This window comes from Cucumis melo, chromosome 2 (genome assembly GCF_025177605.1).
Source record: "Cucumis melo cultivar AY chromosome 2, USDA_Cmelo_AY_1.0, whole genome shotgun sequence".
Classification (NCBI taxonomy): domain Eukaryota; kingdom Viridiplantae; phylum Streptophyta; class Magnoliopsida; order Cucurbitales; family Cucurbitaceae; genus Cucumis; species Cucumis melo.
The window spans coordinates 2,509,213-2,530,684 of record NC_066858.1 but is presented as its reverse complement, the minus strand read 5'-3'; the positions used below and the strand labels follow the sequence as shown (position 1 = coordinate 2,530,684).

Below are 21,472 nucleotides of genomic sequence, written 5' to 3'. Positions count from 1 at the left end.
TTTTCATCTCCTTGTTATAACTTTTCTCAAAAGTTTAAAATTTCCTCTCCAATTAATTATGTTATTTAAATTTATCCAAATTCGTTCACATTCCTCTCTATCATTTAATCTTCTATCTCCCAACTATTCACATTCTCTTATTTCATATTAATTATTTTGTATCTCTTTCAACATTTCAAATTCTTTCTTTTCAAATCTTTGGGTATAAATATTTCTCTTTTTTTCTCATTTATATTCACAAGTTACAACAAAATGCAAGGGGTGAAAAGAAAAGCAAATCAAACTATGCTTTTCTATTCTCTTTTAATTTTTTTTATTTAGTCTATTTTCTATACAGAAGTATGCTTGTGTATATTCTTTCATTTATAGGTTTATTTTTAGTATACAACAGAAATTGAAGAAACTTGAATCACCAACTTCATAGTTGACATGTAGATATGTCTATGTTCTTTATGTTTAAATTATGTAATATTGAGAATCTTTTTTAATGTAACCATGGAAATATTGCTCATGTTTTTTTTACATTTAATTTTTTTTATTAAAGCTATTATAAATTTTGAGATATATTATTATAATATTTCTAAATTTATTATTCATTTTCCACTCATTACGATGTGAATATAAAAAGGATATAAATATGAAAATATTGAAATGACTATTCTAATTTTATAAAGTTAAGTTAAAACTATAACTTTTTCGCATATGGTTTTTACGTGCATCGCACGCGTTGTTTACTATACATAAAAGGACATAAGTGACTGAGAAACAAAGTACAATGTTTGAAATAAATCAAAATTGTTATCCATCCAATGGAATACAAACAATTTTGTTGAAAACATATGTTTATATTTATTGTAGTAGAAAAACCAAAGGGTTGGCATTAGTTAAAGATATTAATGATTAAAAACGTTAAAAATATCACTTTAAACCCAAACTTTTGGAGTCATATCTATTTAAACCTCAAATTAATTAATATTTAAATCAAACTAGTACCTAAATTTTTATAATTATATCAATTTAAACCCTCCAATTATAATAAAGGAGAATAAAAACAAAAACTAAAAAAAACTCTAAAATAAAAAAGTTTAAATTGATACCATTGTTAATATAGATTTTAAATTGATATATGATCCGAAAGTTCATATTTACTAAAATAACAAATTATTTTTCGATGTAAATTCACCTCTCATTTATCATATACATGCAACGAATTGAAAACGGTATTTATCTAAATTTTTTTGCCAGCAGCAATGGTTATAAACGAACATGCCTTTGTAATCTCTTATATATATATAGAAATTGGACATTGAATCAATCAATCATCAAATTTGAAACAAAAAATGGCAAAGCATAATTCCCATGTGATTGCCCTATTGTTCATGGTAGCCATGTCATCCATTGTCGTCGGAGGATACACCATTCTTCTCGGTGCATACTATGGATCTGAGGCTAACAACCTCCCACCACCATGGAAGGTGGTGCAACTCTGTCAAGAATACAACATTCGTCGCATTCGGTTTAATGAACCAAATCTCAATATTATCGAAGAGTTTCGTGGCACAGATATCGAAGTCTCTTTTAGCGTACCAGGCGAGTTGATAACAAACATGGCGACCAATCACACGGCAGTGGAGGAGTGGTTTGTCAACTACATCACCATTCATCAACGATTTAACCATCAACTACATCGTTGTTGGTGACAATGCCATACCCGGACTGGAGGACTATATATTGCCCGTCATGAAATCCCTTCAAGATCTCCTCAATCGTCATTACCTCGGACAAGTGAAAATCACCACGATGGTTGGCTTAACCGCTTTGGGGGTCCAAACCCCTCCATCTACTGGCGTTTTTGACCCAAACATTTTTGAGAGCATGAGAGGAATCCTTCACTTCTTACGGGGACAAGGCTCGCCTCTGATGCTTAGCTTATATCCCTATCAAGCATATGCTTACTCGGGGTACACTAATAATATTACTTTGGGTTATGCAACATTCACTTCCCAAACAGAACAAAACTCCTCCATACGAATTGATGGGGACTTAACATATAACAACATTTTTGATGAAATGGTGGATGCCTTTTATGCCGCAATCGATAAGGCAAATGTCGGAAATGTCGCCATTGCAATTGGGGAAACCGGGTGGCCGACCAATGGGAATTATGCTGCGAACCCATCGCTTGCACTTACATACAATAAAAAATTTAAGAATCATATTACCTCTGGGAAGGGGACACCAATGAAGCCAAATATTTATATTGAAGGATTCATCAGAAGTTTATTCAACGAGAATGAAAAGCCTGAAGGTGAGTCACGATTTTATGGCATGTTCAATGTTGATTCCACACGGCCTAGTTATTCAAATGTGTTTGATTAATACAACATTGAACCTATTGATTTGTTTTTTAAATTAATTAACCGAAAAGTATTGGTTTAAAATGGTTTCTCTTTTTTAATTGAAAACCCCAATATAATCAAAATCGAATCGAACCAATGAGATAGAGATATCGTTAAAAAATATACTCTTCATTATGTATTTTTTTTAACTATATTATGGTATATGTATATTCTTAGGGCGTGTATGATTTTTATTTCGAAAAGTGTAGAGAAAAAAATGTCTTTATAGACTCAACTTTTAACTTCAAAGTATTAAAATGGATCACTTCAAATACAAAGTAGAAGTAAAAATAAAAATTTGGATGGAAATGATAAAATGTCAAATATCGAGAACCAAACCGAAAATTCAAACACAACTTACCAATTTTTAATTGGAAAATTGTATCATATAACAAAAAAAGTTTAGAAAAAAACAGTTCATAGTAATCTTTTTTTGCGAATATGGCAAATATAACAAATAATCAATGATATCAAATGGTTATCAGAGAGTTATCGGAGAACTATTCACTCTTAAATTTGCTACTTTTGCAATTTAGAAAATGCAGTGACATGGATTCTATTATCATACTTTTTTTTTTTGTTAGTTTTGCAAACGGTTGTTTTTAATTTTAGTATTGCCTGTTAAGATTGAATGGGAGAATAATTGATGCTCTTATTACTTGCATTCGTTGGTGTTATATATCAACATCACGTAAGATTAGTGTATATATATATAATTGATGACCAAAATGTGTTTGAGTTTGTTTGTCTAAAAAGCTTTTGAGATAAAGAATATCATCGAGTTTACGTGCTTGTTGAGGAGCCGCTGAACATTGAAAAGATAGAGAAGTTTCATAATCTTTATAGAAATAGAATCATGTAATTGTCAAATAGTTTTGATATGAAACTATAATATCGAAGCTATTAAAGTTTAGTGGTCATCATGTCCAAACTCAGCTGTAAATCCAAAAAAGAAAAAAAAAAACTTAAACTAATAGGTTATTGAATATATAGTATATATAAACACTCTTATCAGGTGACGGAGGGGTCGTTCCATTCGAACATTTTTTTTTTCATTTTTCTTTTACCTCGAGGTTTGGAGAAAGCTTAATCAATAGGATTTTTTTAATCCTTTCATTCCTTAAAAGCGAAATTTGTATATCCAACTAGTTTGTTTGGATTGACTAAAGAAAAAAAAGTGTTTTTTTAAAAAAAATTATTTGATCTCTTTTGATAACTTAAAGTTTTTCTTAGGTTATTTAAAATGGTTATTAAATACTTGAACTTTTATCAAAAAGACATATTTTCAAAACTAAACATTTGAAAAGTTAAACCAAATAGAATTATTTCATTTTTTTCTTTCGAAAAAGAATTATTTTCTCTCATTTGTTTAAGAAGTAGTTCTTGTCATTAGAATTTGACTAAGAAATGAAGTTTCTTTTCTAAGAAAGATGAAAACCATAATCTTAAATAACAACAAATTGAAGAAAACGAAACATAAATTTTAAAACCATCGAAGTATAATCAAAATTATTATCAAACGAAATAAAATGCATGCAGAAGGAAGTATAAAAATCAAACTAACACCTCCTTTTTTTAAGATAGATTTTAACCATGGATCAAATGAGTGGTCTTCAAAGGTTCTATTTTTAAACAAACACGTTTATCAGATAAGTTTATTCCTCTATTTGAACGAGAGAAACATGGAGAGATTGACATTCTTTTCCTTTTGTGCCAACATTTTAAAAACCCCTTTTCTTGTGTTGTTTCTTTGTAAAATTTTCTTTAGAACATTCTTAAAAAAAAAAATGGCGAAACTTGTCCAAATAATTGTCTTCTTAATGGCATCGATATTAATGCCCACTAGCTTGGTCAGAGCACACGATGTTCTTCTCGGCGCCTACTACGGTCTTAGTGGCAACAACTTGCCTCCACCATGGAAGGTGGTGCATCTCTGCGAAAAATACAACATTCGTCGGATCAGATTAGATATACCAACCGTGGATGTTTTGACTGCGTTTCGTGGTTCGAATATTGATCTCTCTTTTAGTGTACCAAATGACATGCTAACGGATATGGCCACAAATAAAGCTCTTGTAGAAGAGTGGTTTAATACTTACATTAAACCCTTTGTTGACGATTTCAAAATCAATTACATCATTGTTGGGGACAAGGCCGTCCCTGGCCTTGACAATTTCATATTGCCAGTCATGATGTCCCTTCAAGATCTCCTCAATGCAAACTATTTTGGACAAGTGAAGCTTACTACATTGGTCGGGTACGGCTAAACTAACGTCATAAGTTCAAAAGGTTAAGTCAATAGATATATTAAATGATCACCAACTAACCCAAAAGTTGATACAGTAAGTTGAGGTATGTTAAATCAAATTCATGGCCAAATAAGAGAAGTTCATCCCTCATTTGAGAAAACTCTTCGAGAGGACTAAAGTTAATACAATAAGTTTTTCTTAAGCTGAGGAGTGAAAGCAAATTTAATATTGTATCATTGAAAAGTAATTTTATTGGTATTGTTGACAGGTACAATGCTGCATTGGTCTCTCAAGACCCGCCATCCTCCGGCGTATTCAACCCAACCGTAAGGGAGAACATGAGAGGCATACTCAAATTCTTAGCAGAAGAAGGCTCAGCTTTGATGGTTAGCGTATTCCCGCATCGACAATATAAGTCCAATGGCGGTATGAGTTTGAACTACGCAGCATTAAAGGAGACAAAGCCAGTAGTTGAAGACGGAGAGTTGAAATATTCCAACTTGTTCGATGCAATGATGGATGCATTTTATGCAGCTATCGAAAAAGAAACGATTGGAGAAGTGACTCTTGTAGTTGGAGAAACTGGGTGGCCAACTTGCGGAGACAATCATGAAATTGAAACACTCGATATTGCCAAGCAGTACAACAACAAATTTAAGAGTCATATTTCCTCTGGCAAGGGAACTCCAAGGAAGCCAAATGTTTATCTTGAAGGTTTCATACAAAGTTTATTCAATGAAAATCAAAAACCTGAAGGAGAGTCACAATGCTTTGGGGTGTTTGATGTCAACATGAACCCTATTTATTCATTGTTTTGGTAGTTTGCTGCCCAAAAATTATTTAGAATTATAAATTTAATATTTACTACGATTTTTCCTATTTGACGTTTATCGTGTTCAACCCAAACTAAAATAATTTGATCAAACTATAATAACATAGAACCTGTAATAACTCACTCTTTATCCCAAACACTCTAAAAATATTCATGTCAAGAAAAAAAAATTAGCAATACGAGGACTTAGTTATTTTTTAACCCTTAATTTTGATCAATTTTCTGCTAAATAAATTTTCAATGTTGTTTTTTTTTTTTTTTTTCATTTAAGTGTTCTTTGGTTCATTAAATACTCGGAAAATATTTTTTTAATAATTTATAGAAGAAAGTCTATCAAAGGTTGTCAAACAAAAAAAGAACTATAATTCAAAAAAATTGAAAGTTTGCAATGAAATTTATTTCTACAAGAGATGTAATGTAGGTAGTTTAAGGCTTGAATATGGTATCTAACAACTCAAGTGACCTAGACCAAGGCACTAGGTCTTAAACTAATCTTTTTATCCATTTTAAGTAGCTAGCAACACTTCCATACATGATAAATCTATTTTCTTATGACATTAAAATAGAGAATTATTTTACATAATTAGCAAAACAAATACTATTATTATGACTATATATGCAATTAGGCATTACCCAACAAAAAGGTTACAATAAGCAATAATGTTATACTCAAAAGAGTCCCATCAAAGCCGAGAAAGAGCCCTATTTTCACCACTTGCACTTTCAAGAAAAGGGTAATCTGTGTAGCCAACCACAGGATCTTGTGTATAGAAAGTCTTCCTAACGTACTTGTTCAGTGGTGCATTGAACTTAAATCTCAAAGCCAAGTCAGGGTTGGCAATGAAAAGGCGACCATACGACACTAAGTCGGCATCTCCATTCTCGATCGCTTCCATTCCTAGTTCCCGAGTGAACCCGCCGCTGCAAATGAATGTTCCTTCATAAGCTCTTCTCAATGTCCTCATAAACTCAGCTTCCTCGTCTTCACTTCCCGGCCTGCCTGACTCGGTTTGGCCATAGGCTGTGTACCTTGGCTGAGTTACATGGAGATAACTCAGCTTTCCACCAACTTGTTGTTGGAGTTTGTTGAGTTGATCCACGACGTGTAGTCCAAGCTTGAGAGGATTGGAATCCATTGCGTCGAGGTGATCAATGGCAGGCGAAATTCTAACGCCAACACGATATGATCCGATGGCAGAAACCACTGCTTGAACTACCTTCAATAAGAACCGAGACCGGTTCGTGAGAGATCCACCGTATCCGTCGGTTCTATCATTTATACCATCTTTTAAGAATTGGTCAAGGAGGTAGCCATGGGCCGAATGGATCTCAATCCCATCAAAGCCTATTGTTCATAACATAAACATCAAGTTAACAATCAAAGTATATCTCAAGATTGTTAAATTGCAAGACTTTTTCTTTCCGGGTAATTTGCAGGTTTCCAACTTGCAACTACTATTATTTACTAATATGAGATTCAAAAAAGAATGTTGCAGAATGCAAAATCAGGATTCATCTCAATCAGCAGATTAAGTTACAGATGAGAATAGTGTTTATAATCTAATTACCTGCTCGAATGGCATTCAATGCAGCGTGTCGATAGTGCTCGACCACGGCCTCGATCTCGTAGGTTCCAAGTGCCCGTGGGCTTGGATATGTGCCATAAGAGCCATCTGGAAGCAAGATTCTCCACCTCTTCGATATGGGCTTGCTTGTGGATGAAATTGGTGGCATCCCACCAGGTTGATAAACTACAAGTTCATTCAGAATCATCAAAATTAGAAAAGATAAGGAGACAAAAGATTTTAGTTTAGTTAGCATATCCATGTCCAACTCAAGTTATACAAATAAATGCTGGAACTTATTGACTTCAAAATTTCTTTCTCGTACAAAAATGATATATAATTGAATATAAACCTGTCCTTGCCGAATCATACTTCGTACCTTGGTGTGAAGCACGGCCAACATGCCAGAGTTGACAGAAAATAATGCTGCCTTTGGCATGAACAGCATCCACCACTGGTTTCCATGCTTCCACTTGTTCGTCAGTGTAAATTCCAGGAACATGTGGAAATCTGCCAAGTTCAGTTCGAAAGAAAATAATTACCAAGAATCGTAAAACTGCCAAGTTCACTTCGTACCTTTTGAGTATTTCTTTTTAATATTATTATTATTCATGGATGTTTAGGTTGCTTGGGAACATCTCAACTAATTTCACTTAATAATTCACCATGGATTGAACTCATTTTCTAAGAGGCTAAGACTCACTGAGAACTAGATTAATTTTGGAAAAAGAATCGCAAAAGATGTTTAAAATAAATTGTTCCAATGTTTGGTTAGCCCTCTCTTGAAAGTGAGTTTCATTTTAGAATCATCATAAAAAAAATAATAAATAAATAAATAAGTCCGACTTATATATCGTTTTATAGGTATGGATATTCAATATTTGAAATTTAGATACGTACATAAATAATATGTATGTTTATATATACAAGAAAATTAATGTCAATGTATATATTTGTTTTACCGATTTTACAGAGGGGACTTGTTATGGATAGAAAAAAATATAAATATTATCAAATAAATAGTTAAACTAATTAGTTAATTAATCCATTCAAATAAAAATAATTAATTAGTTTTTAACATTACACAATAATTAAAAGGCATATCGATAATTAAATATAAATTAAAAATATTTTTAAATATAACAAAATGAACCAGAATATTTATAAAATATAGTAAAATTTAAGAAAAAACTATCGTGATTTTGATAAAAACTTATAGAAGTCTATTACCTTGTCTCATTAATAGAATCAGAAATATTACTATATTTTGTAAATAGTTTTAGTAATTTTGTTACTTATAATTATTTTACTAAAAAATATTTAAAATAATAAACTGTATTAAATATTTAACATAGTATCAAGTAGTAAACATAAATCTTATTTTACAAAAAATATATATCAAATATGTTAAACAAATGTATAAGTTAAAATTTACAAATCCAAATAAATATTTATATTTAACCATTCATTAAAAATTATTAGGAGTAATAATTAATATTTAATTATTAATTAATTAGATTAGATTAGATATCTATTATTGTATTAAAAAACTCACATAAATTCGTAATTGTGAATTATAAAATTTCCTAAACAATAATAATATGGGGTTTAATAAAGAAAATTATTTTCTATAATAAGACGTCCAAAAAAATAAAAATATTTTCAAATATCTATATTTTATAAATATTTTTTTATATTTGAAAATAGCTATTTTAATGGTCTAAATTTAAGCTTGGAAAAGAATTTTAAAACTAAAAGGTTTTTAATGCCAAGTGCCCTTCCAGATCATTTTTATTTGTTCAAGTGTGTGTGTATATAAATAATATATAAAAATAAAAGTGTAAATAGACATCAATAAATTGAAGAGACTATTTGCATTACTGTATACATTAATAAATGCTGTAAGGCTTCTGATATTAACTATACACAAATGACAATTCACAACTACGTTCTGCAGCAAAATATTAAAAGGAAGAAAAAAAAAAATTGTTATTCATAACAATTTCTCTTTTCAATGTTTAGGAAAGAAAAGGATACACTAAAAAGTTATGAAAAAAGAATTATCAAAATTTAGATAATAATATTAAAATTGTAATATAAAGTACCACTCCAAAATGGTTTTTAAAATGTAAAAGAAATAGCTTGCAGATACAAATTCATAATATTCTTAGCTTATTTTATAAAATATTTTGAATGAAATTTCCATGGTATTTATATCACATTAAAAAATATGAAAATTTAGTGAAAATATTTACAAGTATAACAAAAATTTTATATTTTATCGATCATAAACACCGATAAACTTATATCAGCATCTATAATTTATAGAATTTGTAAATATTTTAGTTCCTTTTGAATACATATACTAATAATATAGACAAAAATACTCATGCATTGATTAATTAAAGAGATAAAAAAAATTATTAGTTTAAAGAAGCAACAAAATTAGAAAAAAAAATGCCCATAACTTTCATAAATACCATTAAACTTTAAAAAGATTTAAAAAAAGGTCTCATCGATCTAATTTTTACACCAAATTTATCGATCCTCAAAATAAAAACTAAAATTTTAAGTTTAAACATAAAATTCTAAAAAAAATATTATAAAATTCCAAAGTAAACAAAGTCTATCAACAAATCATTTTCATAATTTTCATACTAAATTATTAAATTAAAAAAAAAATCTTCATAATTAAGAACTAAAAAAAAAGAATTAACTTTTCCAATAATTTTCATTCTACATGTTACTCCATAATTTAATAAGACATTACTAAATGACGTGTAAAATGTGAAATGATTTTATTTTTCTATATCAACTTATGCTACACAGCACAACATTACTTTCTTATTGTTTGGACCCCACGATGGAATAAAGTTGTGATGCAATATAATCTAAAACCTATAACCTATGTTTAAATTCCATTTGTAATATCAAATTTATTTCTTTTTCACTAACTTCACTTCCACCACTCTCAAACTAAACCTTCTTCTTTACCGATTTCACACTTCACAATCACATTTTCATTCCACAATATTTCCTCAACCATTCCAACACCCTCACAGATTCCTTGTAATTACATATCAACCCCAAAAAAGAACACTAACTCAACCAATGAACCCCACCACTTTGTTATAATAATAATTACTTCCATACCAAATTTACCGAAATAGCCCTACGAGAAAAAAGAATTTCGAAAATTACCCAGCAGCAGTGGCGGAGATGGAAGTTCCTTCGCTGATCAGAAATCCTCCGTCGGTGGACCTCTGAGAGTAATACTCGGCCAGCGCTGCCCCCGGAATTCCATCCAAAGCTCTACATCTCGTCATCGGCGCCAGAACCACTCTGCAACAAACAAATCATTACAATTAACCCTAACAAAAAGATCAAACTCTGTTGCGAACTCTTTATCTTAGAAATTAAACCGAAATCAGAGCTAAAACAGAACAAACCTGTGAGAGAGATCGAACTTGCCCATCCTGAAGGGAGAGAATAGTGTAGCGCTTCCATTTCCAGCGGGAGATTCAGCCATTTTCGATGAGTTCCGATCAGATATTGTTTATTATTGGAGATTCCGCATTTATAGAATGGGGGGGAAATTATGATGAAGGAATTTGTAAGTGGAAATGAAACGCTTGATGCGATTGGTCGGCGAAGGGAGGGGGGAAAAGGATCGGGTTCATCCGGGAGTAGAGTTAGGCAGGTCTGTGAAGGAGCATTCACCGTTGGATTGGGTGGGGGTTGGTGGGTCCGAGTCAAAAGTTTAGGGTTTGAAAAGATGTTTGAATTATGAAGAAGCATACGGTCACATGTTTATTGCATTTGTTAAATTAAATGGACGGCTTGGTGGCTTTGCCTTTCCCACGCGTATTTAAATTCCACGTGTATTTCATTATTTTCCCATTTTGGAAAAAAATAAATAAAATAAATAAAAAGTTCATCAATAATTGTTTTTTTCTTTTTACATCTATTTAGTTTGATATTTATTGAGGGTTGTGGCTAACACTTGCTAAGATGAGTTCAAGGGGGTTAGAGGGACTTCTAGTTGGATTCCTCCTTTGGAAGCAAAAAGGAGGGTGGGGGGCTTTGGGTTGGGTCTACGAGATGATGGATGGGTCACTTTGTGGTGTGGATTGTCGATACATTTGTGGAGAGCTTGGTTCATTGATAGTGGAGGCATGGACTATTGTTGAGAGGTTGGAGGTTATTGTTTTATGTTTGGACTTTCTCTCTCATCGTTGCTTAATCTAATAGCTTATTTATTGTAAATTGTGATAATTAATTTCTTTTTAGTAGTCTTGTAGAAGTAGGTGACATCAGATTTTGCGGTAAAAATAACGAATTTGGTTATTGGCTCACAAAGTGAAGTGTATAAAGAATGTGTTTTTGTGACCCTATCATTTCTTTCTATAAAAGGGGAAGATATATTGTGTTTGAGGTAGAAGAATAAGGCATTAAGGGTATTTGAGAAAGACGTGAGAATTCATAGAAGGTTTTTGGAGGAGTTGTTGTTTGAAACTTTTTTTCTTCTTTGAATGATTTTTAGTTGAGACAATGGTTGCTCAGATAAGATAACATGTATATTATGAATTCTTCCATATTCATCTAATTAATTATCTCATATACCTAACTCTACTGTGTACTGAGCTACTAATATCCTAATAATAGTGACTAGAGTGGATGTAGACTTTTATAATTGAACCAATAGATTATGTTGTACTCTTCCTTCTTCCCTTCTCTCTGCACTAGTTTAACACTCTTTATAACTTTCTTATGGTTAGTAGAATGTTATTGTAATGTCGTTTCTAGTTTGACAACTATCATAAAACTCAACATTTGTAATTCGATTATTCACAAGGTGGGTGATTAACTAGAGGAGATTATGAAGTTAATACGGACGAAAAGGTGTGTCAATTCAATCATCTAAGGTATTTTCATAATCATGTCGCTAATCCAATAGTGAAAAGATCCATAAATAAAAATAAAAAGAGTCTACAGATTCATATTCTTTTCTAGTTAGCTTTGTTAGAAGAAGAGTTGTCAGAAGTGGGATTTGAACCCACGCCCTCTTACGAGGACCAGAACTTGAGTCTGGCGCCTTAGACCACTCGGTCATCCTGACCATATACAAAAATAAAGCTTTATTATAGTTAATTTTCAAAAATGTTTTAGAAACTTCATATAAATTTAATTTTTATTTACGTGAGATATTATATGCATTTTCTTAAAATAAATAAATAATTGTCAAATGGGCTCTTGCGAGGACCAATACTTGAGTCTAGGTTATTTGGATCACTTGGTGATCGTCTTAACCTTATATATATTAAGATGATTTACATAAATGTAACAAAACTTAAAAAGAACTTACAGGCTCGTTTACCAAAAAATTAAAGCCCATGAAGCAACAATTGTTTATTCATAAATTTCATATTTACCCATTTTATTCGTTTTGAATCTTGTGGGACCATTCTTCACTTACTTCTTTTTCTTCTTTTTACGATTTATTCTTCTCTTTTTCATATTATTAGTTTTTTCATATTATTACTTCTCGTTTTTCATATTCTCCATTCTTCTTGTTCGTGAGTTCTTCATTTTCTCTTCTAGAACTTTTTCCTTATTCTTCATCTCTCATCTTCTTTTTTCTTCTTGGTACAAGATCTAAACAATATTGGTACAAGATTTAAACAATTGTGTACCAATATCTAAACGATCAGTTGTCTATCTAAAATAAAAGAGATATACCACTTTCACTAATAGATTGATACAAGATTGTTTAGATAATTTGGTACAAGATCTCGTTTAGAAGTAGGTGACATCAAATCATGTGGCAAGAATAATAAATTTGGTTATTGGCTCACAAAGTGAAGCTCATAGAGAAAGCATTTTTGTGACCCTATCATTTCCTTTTATAAAAGGGGAAGATATACGATGTTTGAGGTAGAAGAATAAGGCATTAAGGGTATTTGAGATAGACCTGAGAATTCATAGAAGGTTTTTGGAGGAGTTGTTGTTTGAAGCTTTTTTCTTCTTCAAATGACTTTTAGTTGAGAGAGACAGTGGATGCCCATATAAGGTAACATGTATAGTTTGAGTTCTTCCATCTTCATCTGTGATATCTTAATAATATAGTGATTAAAGTGGATGTAGACTTTTATAGTTGAACCACTATAAATTGATTATATTATACTCTTCCTTCTTCCCTTCTCTCTGCAATACTTTAACACTCTTTATAACTTTCATATGGTTAATAGAATGTTATTGTGATGTTTTTTATTTGAGAAGTGTCATAAAACTCAATATTTGTAATTCGATTATTCATAGGGCGTGAGGTTAACTTGACAAGAAGATTATGGAGTTAATAAGGATGAAAGGATGCGTCAATTCAATCATGTAAGGTGTTCTCGTAATTATGTGGGAGGATATTCTACTTTATATGTGTTAGTTTTATGAGATATTGTTCTATTTCTAGTCTTATGCAATTTCTTTCGATTGGTTTTGTCTTAAAAGAAAAGGTCTTGTAAATATTTTTGAACAAAATATAAAAGGAATGTATATTCATATACCAAAAGAGATAATACTTTATAAAAAGGATTGTCAGAAGTGGGATTTGAACCCACGCCCTCTCACGAAGACCAGAACTTGAGTCTGGCGCCTTAGACCACTCGGCCATCCTGACCAATACAAAAATTGGAGGCTTATTTATTTTTAACTTTATAAAATGTTTTAGATATATAGTTATTGGAGCTTTATTATAATAAATGATTTAAGAACTAATAACCATCTTAATATAAATTAATTAGGCAAAATCACATATTTTTTATACCTTTAAATTTTTTATTTAACGTAAAGAATATTCTTTAATTTTAAAATTTTATAAAAATACTCAAACTTTTCAAAAATAAGTTTAAGAATATTTTTCGTTGGGTTTGGATGAAAATTGTTAATGTTTTATGTCAAAAAAAAAAAAAAAAACTCTTGAATACTCAAAAAGTTTCAAAAATACCCTAAAAACTTTAAAAGTTCAAAATTAAAATTTATTTTTGAAAATTTGCCAAAAATATAACATTTGACAAAATATTTACATTTCATATAAAGATCAAATATAATAAATTTTGTCTTCTAATGATGATTTTGTTCTATGGAGTGTAAATAATTTGTGAGTCGTTTTTTTTTTTTTTTTTTGAAAAAACCACAATATTTTTCTTACTACATGAACAACCGTTAGTATCGTCTAATTTCTATATTTATCCCCTCTTTCTCCAATACTCTCTTGCTCTTTTTTTTTTTAAATCTTTGACATTTTTTATTCAAAAATAAATAAATAAAATTGCACACTTCACAAAAGTTATATGGTCTATAATAAGTATAAAGATAATAAACGAAAGCATCCAATAGATTTTAGGGCTCAAAATGCTTCAACAAAGTTGTGCATTCATAGTTGAATGTGTGTTAATAGTTTGACTATTTATCGTTTTGATTTGTTTCACGGAGAGGTTTTGATTTTGGAATCGTTTTAACTTTTCTGTTGAGAAAATTATCGTAAGAAATAAAAATAAAAAAGAAATAGGAAGATATTTATATAATTTGTTTTTAAATTAGTCATTTTCAAACTCAAGAAAATACCAAAGAAATTTATCAAGGTATAAGATTATTTTTAAACTCTTTTTTAAGCATAAAGTTACTTTATGCAGAGAGCTCATGGTTTATGTTCATATACTAATGGTATGGCTACAACCTAAAGCTACAATTAGTGGTATAAGTTATCATTATATTATATAAAATGAATACATTTTGAACGATATTTTAGATTGAGATTCAATTTTTAAATTTGCTACTGAAAATATGTCATACAACTCTAATATATTTTTATTGTTGTTGCTTTAAAAATATTTATTTTTCTCTAAGCTTTCTACTAAAAAAACGTACATGTTTGGATTGACTTTTTAAAGTGTTTATAACTGAAAATGAATGTTTTTTTAAAGTATTGTAAGTCCCTCTAGTCAAAATTCTCAACATTGTTGTTTGTACAAATGAACTGAAGAAAAAAAATGACAATAACTGACTAGTGCTCGGAATATTATATCGATAGAAGTCTTGAAATCCTGATTATATAAAAATTGATAGAAAATGTTATGATTGGTTAATAAAACTTTTATTCTAGTTTAATTACAAACTTTGAAATTATAATTTGAAAACAAATTATATTTTCAAACCGATCGTTTAGATTAGACTCGAGTTTATTTCGAGTATAATTGAACCGTATGTTTAAGAAGTCCGGAAGTTGAATAGAGTTTTAAAAAAAAATTGTGCTAATATAATATTTAATTGTATTCAGCAAATAGTTAGAAATGGTTAAACAATGTAATTAATTAACCACTTAACATAATCAATTGTTAGTTAATATCATCATAACTTCAATGTCTTTTTCTTTTTCTTTAAGCAAAACATCAAATTTCTGTCTTTTTATATTTATAGGCATTGGAGAAAATGATGACAGTAATGATAACAAAGTTCAGTTACCACAAATTTGGATAGGTAGTTTCAAGTTTGTGTTTAGTCTTTGTACGTTTAATTCTATGTCTGATACAAACATGCATTTATAAAGAATTCTCTATTGACGTATTTGTAGTCATCTTAAAATTTCAATGATTCAATCGACACATAATTGAAGGGTTGGGATTTTGTTTAAACTCAAATATTCAATCTTATATCAAATACTTTTGAAAATCTTTTAAAAGGCTAAGAATATCAAAGACTTAGTAGGCAAAAAGTTAACGATTTAATGAACTTAGACATATTTCAAAGGAGTACTCTTTGGTCAAAAAGAGTCTGAAAATCCACAACTAAAATACGTTAATTTTATGTACACGTGATAATGTAAATCTCACAACTAAACAACTCTTTAGATTTAGCAGCTTAACTCTTTGCTCCAATCGGAAGATACTTAAAAAATACAATGACTCGAAAATTCGATCAACTCAAATCAATGATGGGTTAGTTCTCAATGAATAAAAACTCGATAGGGTTTGTTAATTAATGAATTCACCTGTAATCACCCAAACTTATAGTTAATTTTTAGAAGTACATCTTTTATATTTATTTTCAAAACAATTATATATGCACATTAAAACAATTATATATAACTAGTTCAATTTTGCATAATTTCATGATTTGTTTTCGGATTATATATTCTCGAATAACTAATTAAAAGTACCAGAGAAAACTACCTTCTAAATTTTCAAGTTGTGCTTTTGGCCTCTAAATTTTAATAACCTTTTTAGTCTTTAAGTTTATAAGAATAGAGTCATTTGGTTCTTGAATTTTCAAAATATATCTTTATAGTCTCTAAGTTTTAAAAAATAAGTTTATAAGTTTCTAAAAATATTTATGTTTAATGTTTAAAAATGACTACATGATATTTAAAATTAAAAAAAAAGTGGTTTTATAAAAGGTATGATTTTTGAAAAAATATTCTTCTCATTTAAAATGTCATATAGTTATTTTAAAATAAAAGTATAAAACTATTTAAAGGAATTTTTAAACCTACTTTTCAAAATTCAAGAACCAAATGGATCTATTCTTATAATCGAACTAAAAAAAGTACATTTTTAAAACCCAATAACCAAATGCACATATTCATCAAAATCCAGAGACTAAAGAGAGTCTTTCCAAAATAATTTTTATTTTTAACACTTTGGAAAGAAAATTTTCATAATATAAATACAATTTGAGTTACTAATCTTAAGTCAATATATGAAAACAATAATAATAACAATATGGAATTTTTTTCAAAAAAAAAAAAATGACAAATTATTCACATTCTATTGAACAAAATCATTAAAAGACAATGGCACGTAAAAACATTTTACATATTTCTAAAACACATTAAATAATGACTCAATTAACCAAACAAACTCAATCCAAATCTAAATATTCCATGATGGACAGTTAAGTTAAGATCATTATTTAACAAAGGTTATTTAGATTAAATAAACTCACACTCCAAAACTGTTGAGTTGAATAAAAAAAAATTACTTCTAACCCGACCCCATCGACCAACATCGGAACTCTTAAAACACTCCTTTAAACTTGATAAAGTTCAAGAAATGATATATACTTAGAAAGATATGTTGTGAAGGATAATTACAAAAAAAAAATCCCACAAAGAGAGATGGTGAGTTGGAAAGGAAATGGGAAAAAAATAAAATAGAGAAAGGGAGGTTGTTTTTAACAAGAAAAGTAATTCTGTTCAAAGCAGAGAGTGGGGTCCTTTTTTATTTGTACCCTGAAAAGCTATGCATGTGGGTTGAAGTTGAATAACCTGCCATTCATTCAGATTCAGATACCAACTGTGCATCAAAACACTATTGTCTCTATAGCTGCCAAACTTGTAACACAAGCGTTACGTACATAATGAAATAAGTCTGTAATGTAATGTAATAAGAGTTCATGTTTGGATTGAACGTTTTGGGTTTAGTTTGTTATACTAAATTCATTCGATGTGTTTGGTTAAGGAGAGAGTGGTAAACTTCACTCCTTGTTTGATTCGAAGAGTTTATAAATCTCACTACAAAAAGACATCATTTTTATACCTTATTAATTTCTTACATAGTGAATCTTAGAGAGTTTACAATTCCCTCCAAACACTTCCGTTCGGTTTTGTAGTTCTCAACTTAATCCTTTTTCCTACCGTTTTAATGTTTCTATCATCTCACTTCCTTCCTGGTCTCAATTCGACACACATTCCAACGCTCCTTAGATTCTCACTTTCGACAAATTCAAACAAAACCTAATCTAAATCCACTTTCCTTTCTCTTTTTCACTTTTCCTTCTCTATCATTGCTGTTGAATCTGCTTCTTCCCATTTGATCTCAACCACTCACCACTTCATATGATGATACTTCTATCTTCTTAATCTAAAAACTTTAGATTAAGTTTTAAATGTAAGTTGTTAAATCTCCTATCACTATGATGTTTGTTTTTTTGTTTTTATATATTCCATACTCAATAGTTCATGAATAATTGAGTCACATTTAAAAGTAAGTGTTTAGATGTATTAAATGGTTACATTTACTTTGGACCAACCACTTCAGGAGTTCTAGATCTTGTAAAAGATCCACTTCAAGAGTTGAGTTTGCCTAGTCTAGATTTGTGGAGCTGGACCTATATTTAATGTGTTTGGTTGGCAAACTAAGGAGACGGAATTGGTTTTATGTCCATGGTTATTATATAATTTGTAGGTTATAATAGTCTATGTTTGGAATAAAGAGTAGGCCGGAGTCTTTATGCTCTATTCGTTTACACAAAACTACAAAGTTATGAAAATGGTAAACCAAATATCTCCCAAAGTGTTTGGCAATGTAAAAAGAGGCAAAATAAGGAAGGAAAAGAATCCATAATCACCTAATAGAAAAATAAAGAGAGCATGTTATGAAGTGATAACGTGTTAAAAGAGACGAGATAGAGCAGCAGAGGCAGAAGCAGCAAAGCCAAAAAGCTAATACAATACTTATGTGTAGTAAACTGTAAAGTAGAAGGGAAGCACAGAACAGTAAAAAGAAAGCAATAGAGAAACAAAAAACAAAGCGATTTCAGTATCAAGTCTGAAACACAGAAAGGAAAAGGATAAAAAGAGAAAGAGTGTGTTTCTGTTTTTTTTTTTTTTTTCTTTCTTTTTTTCTCTCTTTAAATCAGAAACTTAAAAGACCCTTCCCTGACCCTGAGCCTCTGCCCTGCTGAATCACTCATTTTTATAAATTTCCAAAATAGCAAAAAAGGTCAAATTGTAAGTGGGGGTTTGCTAAGAAGGAGAAGTCTGCAAAATTCTGAAAAAAAGTAAAAAGAGAGAGAGAGATGGAAGCAGACAGTAAAAGCTCAAACCGTACAAACAATATTTTTATATATGTGTTTTTTTTTTTCTTTTCTTTTTCTCTCTTCTTCTAAGGCATTGGCTTCTGACACCAACTCTTTTGTGTCACATTTTATAATAAATTCTCTTAAATCTGTATTTACACTGTTATTTATTTCCCCCTGCTTTAGTTTGTGGGTTTCTGTAGAGATGTCAGAGACAAGAGCTGCAAATATAAGAGGAAAAAAAAAAGAAAAGAAAGAAAAGCCAGTTTCCCTCCACAACCAGAAGTTACAGAGAGATGCAGTCATAATATGAACACTTGAACAGACAATAAGAAAGAAAGAGAGAGGAGAGAGAGAGAGAGGTGGGCATGCAGGACTGTAATCAGAACCATCAGTTTATCCATGGGTGAAGATTCTGCAAACTCAAATGGTCTCTGAAATAAATATACTAAGCAATACTCAGAGGGCTCTAGTAATAACCTAAACAGAGAAGCTTTCCCATACTCTGCTTGGTTTCATCATCTTGCTTGCGCTTTGAGGTTCTTGGTTTTTCTTTTTTTTCTTTTTTTCTTTTTTTTAAATCTATTTTAAGTATGAGCGCCAGAAGTATGTTTCCCTTCACATCAGCTCAGTGGCAAGAGCTTGAACATCAAGCTCTCATCTTCAAATACATGGTTTCTGGCATTCCTATACCTCCTGAACTCCTCTTCAGTATTAAAAGAAGTGCTTTGGACTCTCCTTTCACTTCTAAGCTCTTCCCACACCATCCTCAACCTGGTAAATCAGCAACCCTCTCTTTATTCTTTCTCTCTCTCTTTCTCTCTCTGAAGTATTTTTGTTTCATGCAGTTGGATGGAACTATTTGCAGATGAGTTTGGGGAGGAAGATAGACCCAGAGCCAGGGAGGTGTAGAAGAACTGATGGGAAAAAATGGAGATGTTCAAAAGAGGCATATCCAGATTCAAAATACTGTGAGAGACACATGCATAGAGGGAAAAATCGTTCAAGAAAGCCTGTGGATGTTTTGAAGACAACAGCAACAAACGAAATAAACCACCTCTCAAATCCAACATTTTCTTCCTTAAACAGCAACTCATCCTTACTCTCCTATCGCCCCTTCCCTGCTCATCAAATATCTTCAACTCCTAATAATGGGAATGGTATATCAATCAAAGACACCAATACCCTCTTGCTTCTTGAACCTGGCTCTTACTCCGACAAAAACCCAGATTACAGGTTTGTAGAATATTGAATATTCTTCTCTTTGGGGTTGAAGTTTTAATATTATATTGAGATTCTGACTTTTGTCCATCTTCTGTTATTACACAGAAGTAGGTACACTTATGGGCTAAAAGAGGAAGTGGATGAGAAAGTTTTCTTCTCACAAGAACCATCTGAAGCTACTGGGAGAGCTGATTTCTCTGCTTCATCCATAGCTAGTTCACTGCAACTGACACCACTAACGATGAGTTCTTCTTCTCTATACCCAAAACCGAACAACAGCTCCTCTTTGCAGAGTGATCAATCCTCATTTTATCAGCTTCATCAGAGCGTCACAGAACCTTTGAAGCAACAAAAGAGAGACGAATCACAGAAGACTGTTCATCGATTCTTCGATGAATGGCCTCCAAAAGACAGAGGATCATGGCTTGATTTTGCTGATAAACCATCAAATACTAGCTCAGTTTCCACCACTCGGCTCTCAATTTCCATTCCCACAGCTTCCAACGACTTCCCCATTTTCAGATCCAAAAACCCCTAGTGAAACCTAAACCCAAACTCCCAATTTTTTTTTTCTTTGATCTTTTTCTTTCTCTAAAGTTATTTTGTTCCTGTGCTTGATCTCTCCAGGGTGACCCCAGCTGTTCCTATTTGAATTTTGTTTTATTCCCAGGGATGTACTTCCCTGCTGAGTTTTCACCCCTTCTTTTTTCTTATGTAGGGTGTGGTTGAATTGGGCCATGGGTTGTTTATTAAACGAATGTTCCATCTTTTTTTTGTGTACTTGTTGACTTTTCTGCATCACTTCTTACGTAGGATGTTTTTGATCAGGACAATGTTGCTAGGCCATGGGAATCAAATCTAATTCCATTTATATGGACAGAATGGATCAATACGTACATCTAAAGCATGCTAATTCAACTTTTGTTTACCCTAAAAGGGAACAAAAGTGGGAATAATCTGCCTAAACTGATTAAATCAATTGAAGGGAAGATGATATCAAATTCAACTTCCCCAAAATCCCTTTTGTTACACTTGTCCCAGCCTTGTCCCAGCAACTACTAAATTGCATAAAGTAGGGAAAGATACAGGCAATCTGCTGGTTAGAAAGAGGAAAAATGAAGGTACCAAAATTATAACAGTTGCAACTTTCAATGTCAGTAGTTTTACTGTCCATCATCAATTCTTAACATACAAATAGGAACGTTTCCACATTTAAACAAAATATATTTTGTAAAGCATTGCAAGGAAAAGTAAAAAATGGTTTTATCAATTCTTCCACTAACCTGACATCGATATAATGAAAATTCAGAGTGGCAGCAGAGCTGGTGTTGTCGGCACATAAAACGACGCTTC

The 21,472-nt window shown here is 31.0% G+C and overlaps 4 protein-coding genes and 2 non-coding genes across 6 annotated transcripts; 3 read left to right on the top strand and 3 right to left on the bottom strand.

Annotated features, from left to right (window-relative positions):
- Nucleotides 1-1,740: 1,740 nt before the first annotated feature.
- Nucleotides 1,741-2,379, top strand: LOC103492534 (probable glucan endo-1,3-beta-glucosidase BG4). The gene has a single exon (XM_008452935.1). The coding sequence runs from the start codon at nt 1,741-1,743 to the stop codon at nt 2,377-2,379; it is 639 nt and encodes a 212-aa protein (XP_008451157.1).
- A 1,733-nt stretch (nt 2,380-4,112) lies between these two features.
- LOC103492533 (probable glucan endo-1,3-beta-glucosidase BG5) lies at nt 4,113-5,640 on the top strand. Its single transcript, XM_008452934.2, has 2 exons — nt 4,113-4,656; nt 4,917-5,640. The coding sequence occupies exons 1-2, from the start codon at nt 4,187-4,189 to the stop codon at nt 5,467-5,469; spliced, it is 1,023 nt and encodes a 340-aa protein (XP_008451156.1). The 5' UTR covers nt 4,113-4,186; the 3' UTR covers nt 5,470-5,640.
- Nucleotides 5,641-6,013: 373 nt separating this feature from the next.
- On the bottom strand, nt 6,014-10,793 carry LOC103492363 (12-oxophytodienoate reductase 3). Its single transcript, XM_008452694.2, has 5 exons — nt 10,495-10,793; nt 10,247-10,387; nt 7,425-7,555; nt 7,049-7,231; nt 6,014-6,825 (listed from the first exon to the last, which is right to left on the bottom strand). The coding sequence occupies exons 1-5, from the start codon at nt 10,572-10,574 to the stop codon at nt 6,164-6,166; spliced, it is 1,197 nt and encodes a 398-aa protein (XP_008450916.1). The 5' UTR covers nt 10,575-10,793; the 3' UTR covers nt 6,014-6,163.
- Nucleotides 10,794-12,080: 1,287 nt separating this feature from the next.
- Nucleotides 12,081-12,164, bottom strand: TRNAL-CAA (transfer RNA leucine (anticodon CAA)). Its single transcript has one exon. It is a non-coding gene; the product is annotated as a tRNA-Leu (tRNA).
- Nucleotides 12,165-13,634: 1,470 nt separating this feature from the next.
- TRNAL-CAA (transfer RNA leucine (anticodon CAA)) lies at nt 13,635-13,718 on the bottom strand. Its single transcript has one exon. It is a non-coding gene; the product is annotated as a tRNA-Leu (tRNA).
- A 4,979-nt stretch (nt 13,719-18,697) lies between these two features.
- Nucleotides 18,698-20,899, top strand: LOC103492362 (growth-regulating factor 4). Its single transcript, XM_008452693.3, has 3 exons — nt 18,698-19,672; nt 19,744-20,131; nt 20,225-20,899. Exons 1-3 carry the CDS (start codon nt 19,489-19,491, stop codon nt 20,655-20,657), a joined length of 1,005 nt encoding a protein of 334 aa, XP_008450915.1. The 5' UTR covers nt 18,698-19,488; the 3' UTR covers nt 20,658-20,899.
- Nucleotides 20,900-21,472: the final 573 nt, after the last annotated feature.

Excerpts from the sequence above, each read along its gene's own strand:
- LOC103492534 (XM_008452935.1), top strand. The coding sequence starts at position 1,741 with ATGAAATCCCTTCAAGATCTCCTCAATCGTCATTACCTCGGACAAGTG.
- LOC103492533 (XM_008452934.2), top strand. The coding sequence starts at position 4,187 with ATGGCGAAACTTGTCCAAATAATTGTCTTCTTAATGGCATCGATATTA. Across the intron at positions 4,657-4,916 it reads AAGCTTACTACATTGGTCGG|GTACAATGCTGCATTGGTCT; the intron begins GTACGGCTAAAC and ends TATTGTTGACAG.
- LOC103492363 (XM_008452694.2), bottom strand. The coding sequence starts at position 10,574 with ATGGCTGAATCTCCCGCTGGAAATGGAAGCGCTACACTATTCTCTCCC. Across the intron at positions 7,556-10,246 it reads ATCTCCGCCACTGCTGCTGG|ATTTCCACATGTTCCTGGAA; the intron begins GTAATTTTCGAA and ends TGAACTTGGCAG. Across the intron at positions 7,232-7,424 it reads TGGCCGTGCTTCACACCAAG|TTTATCAACCTGGTGGGATG; the intron begins GTACGAAGTATG and ends ATGAACTTGTAG.
- LOC103492362 (XM_008452693.3), top strand. The coding sequence starts at position 19,489 with ATGAGCGCCAGAAGTATGTTTCCCTTCACATCAGCTCAGTGGCAAGAG. Across the intron at positions 19,673-19,743 it reads CCCACACCATCCTCAACCTG|TTGGATGGAACTATTTGCAG; the intron begins GTAAATCAGCAA and ends TGTTTCATGCAG. Across the intron at positions 20,132-20,224 it reads GACAAAAACCCAGATTACAG|AAGTAGGTACACTTATGGGC; the intron begins GTTTGTAGAATA and ends GTTATTACACAG.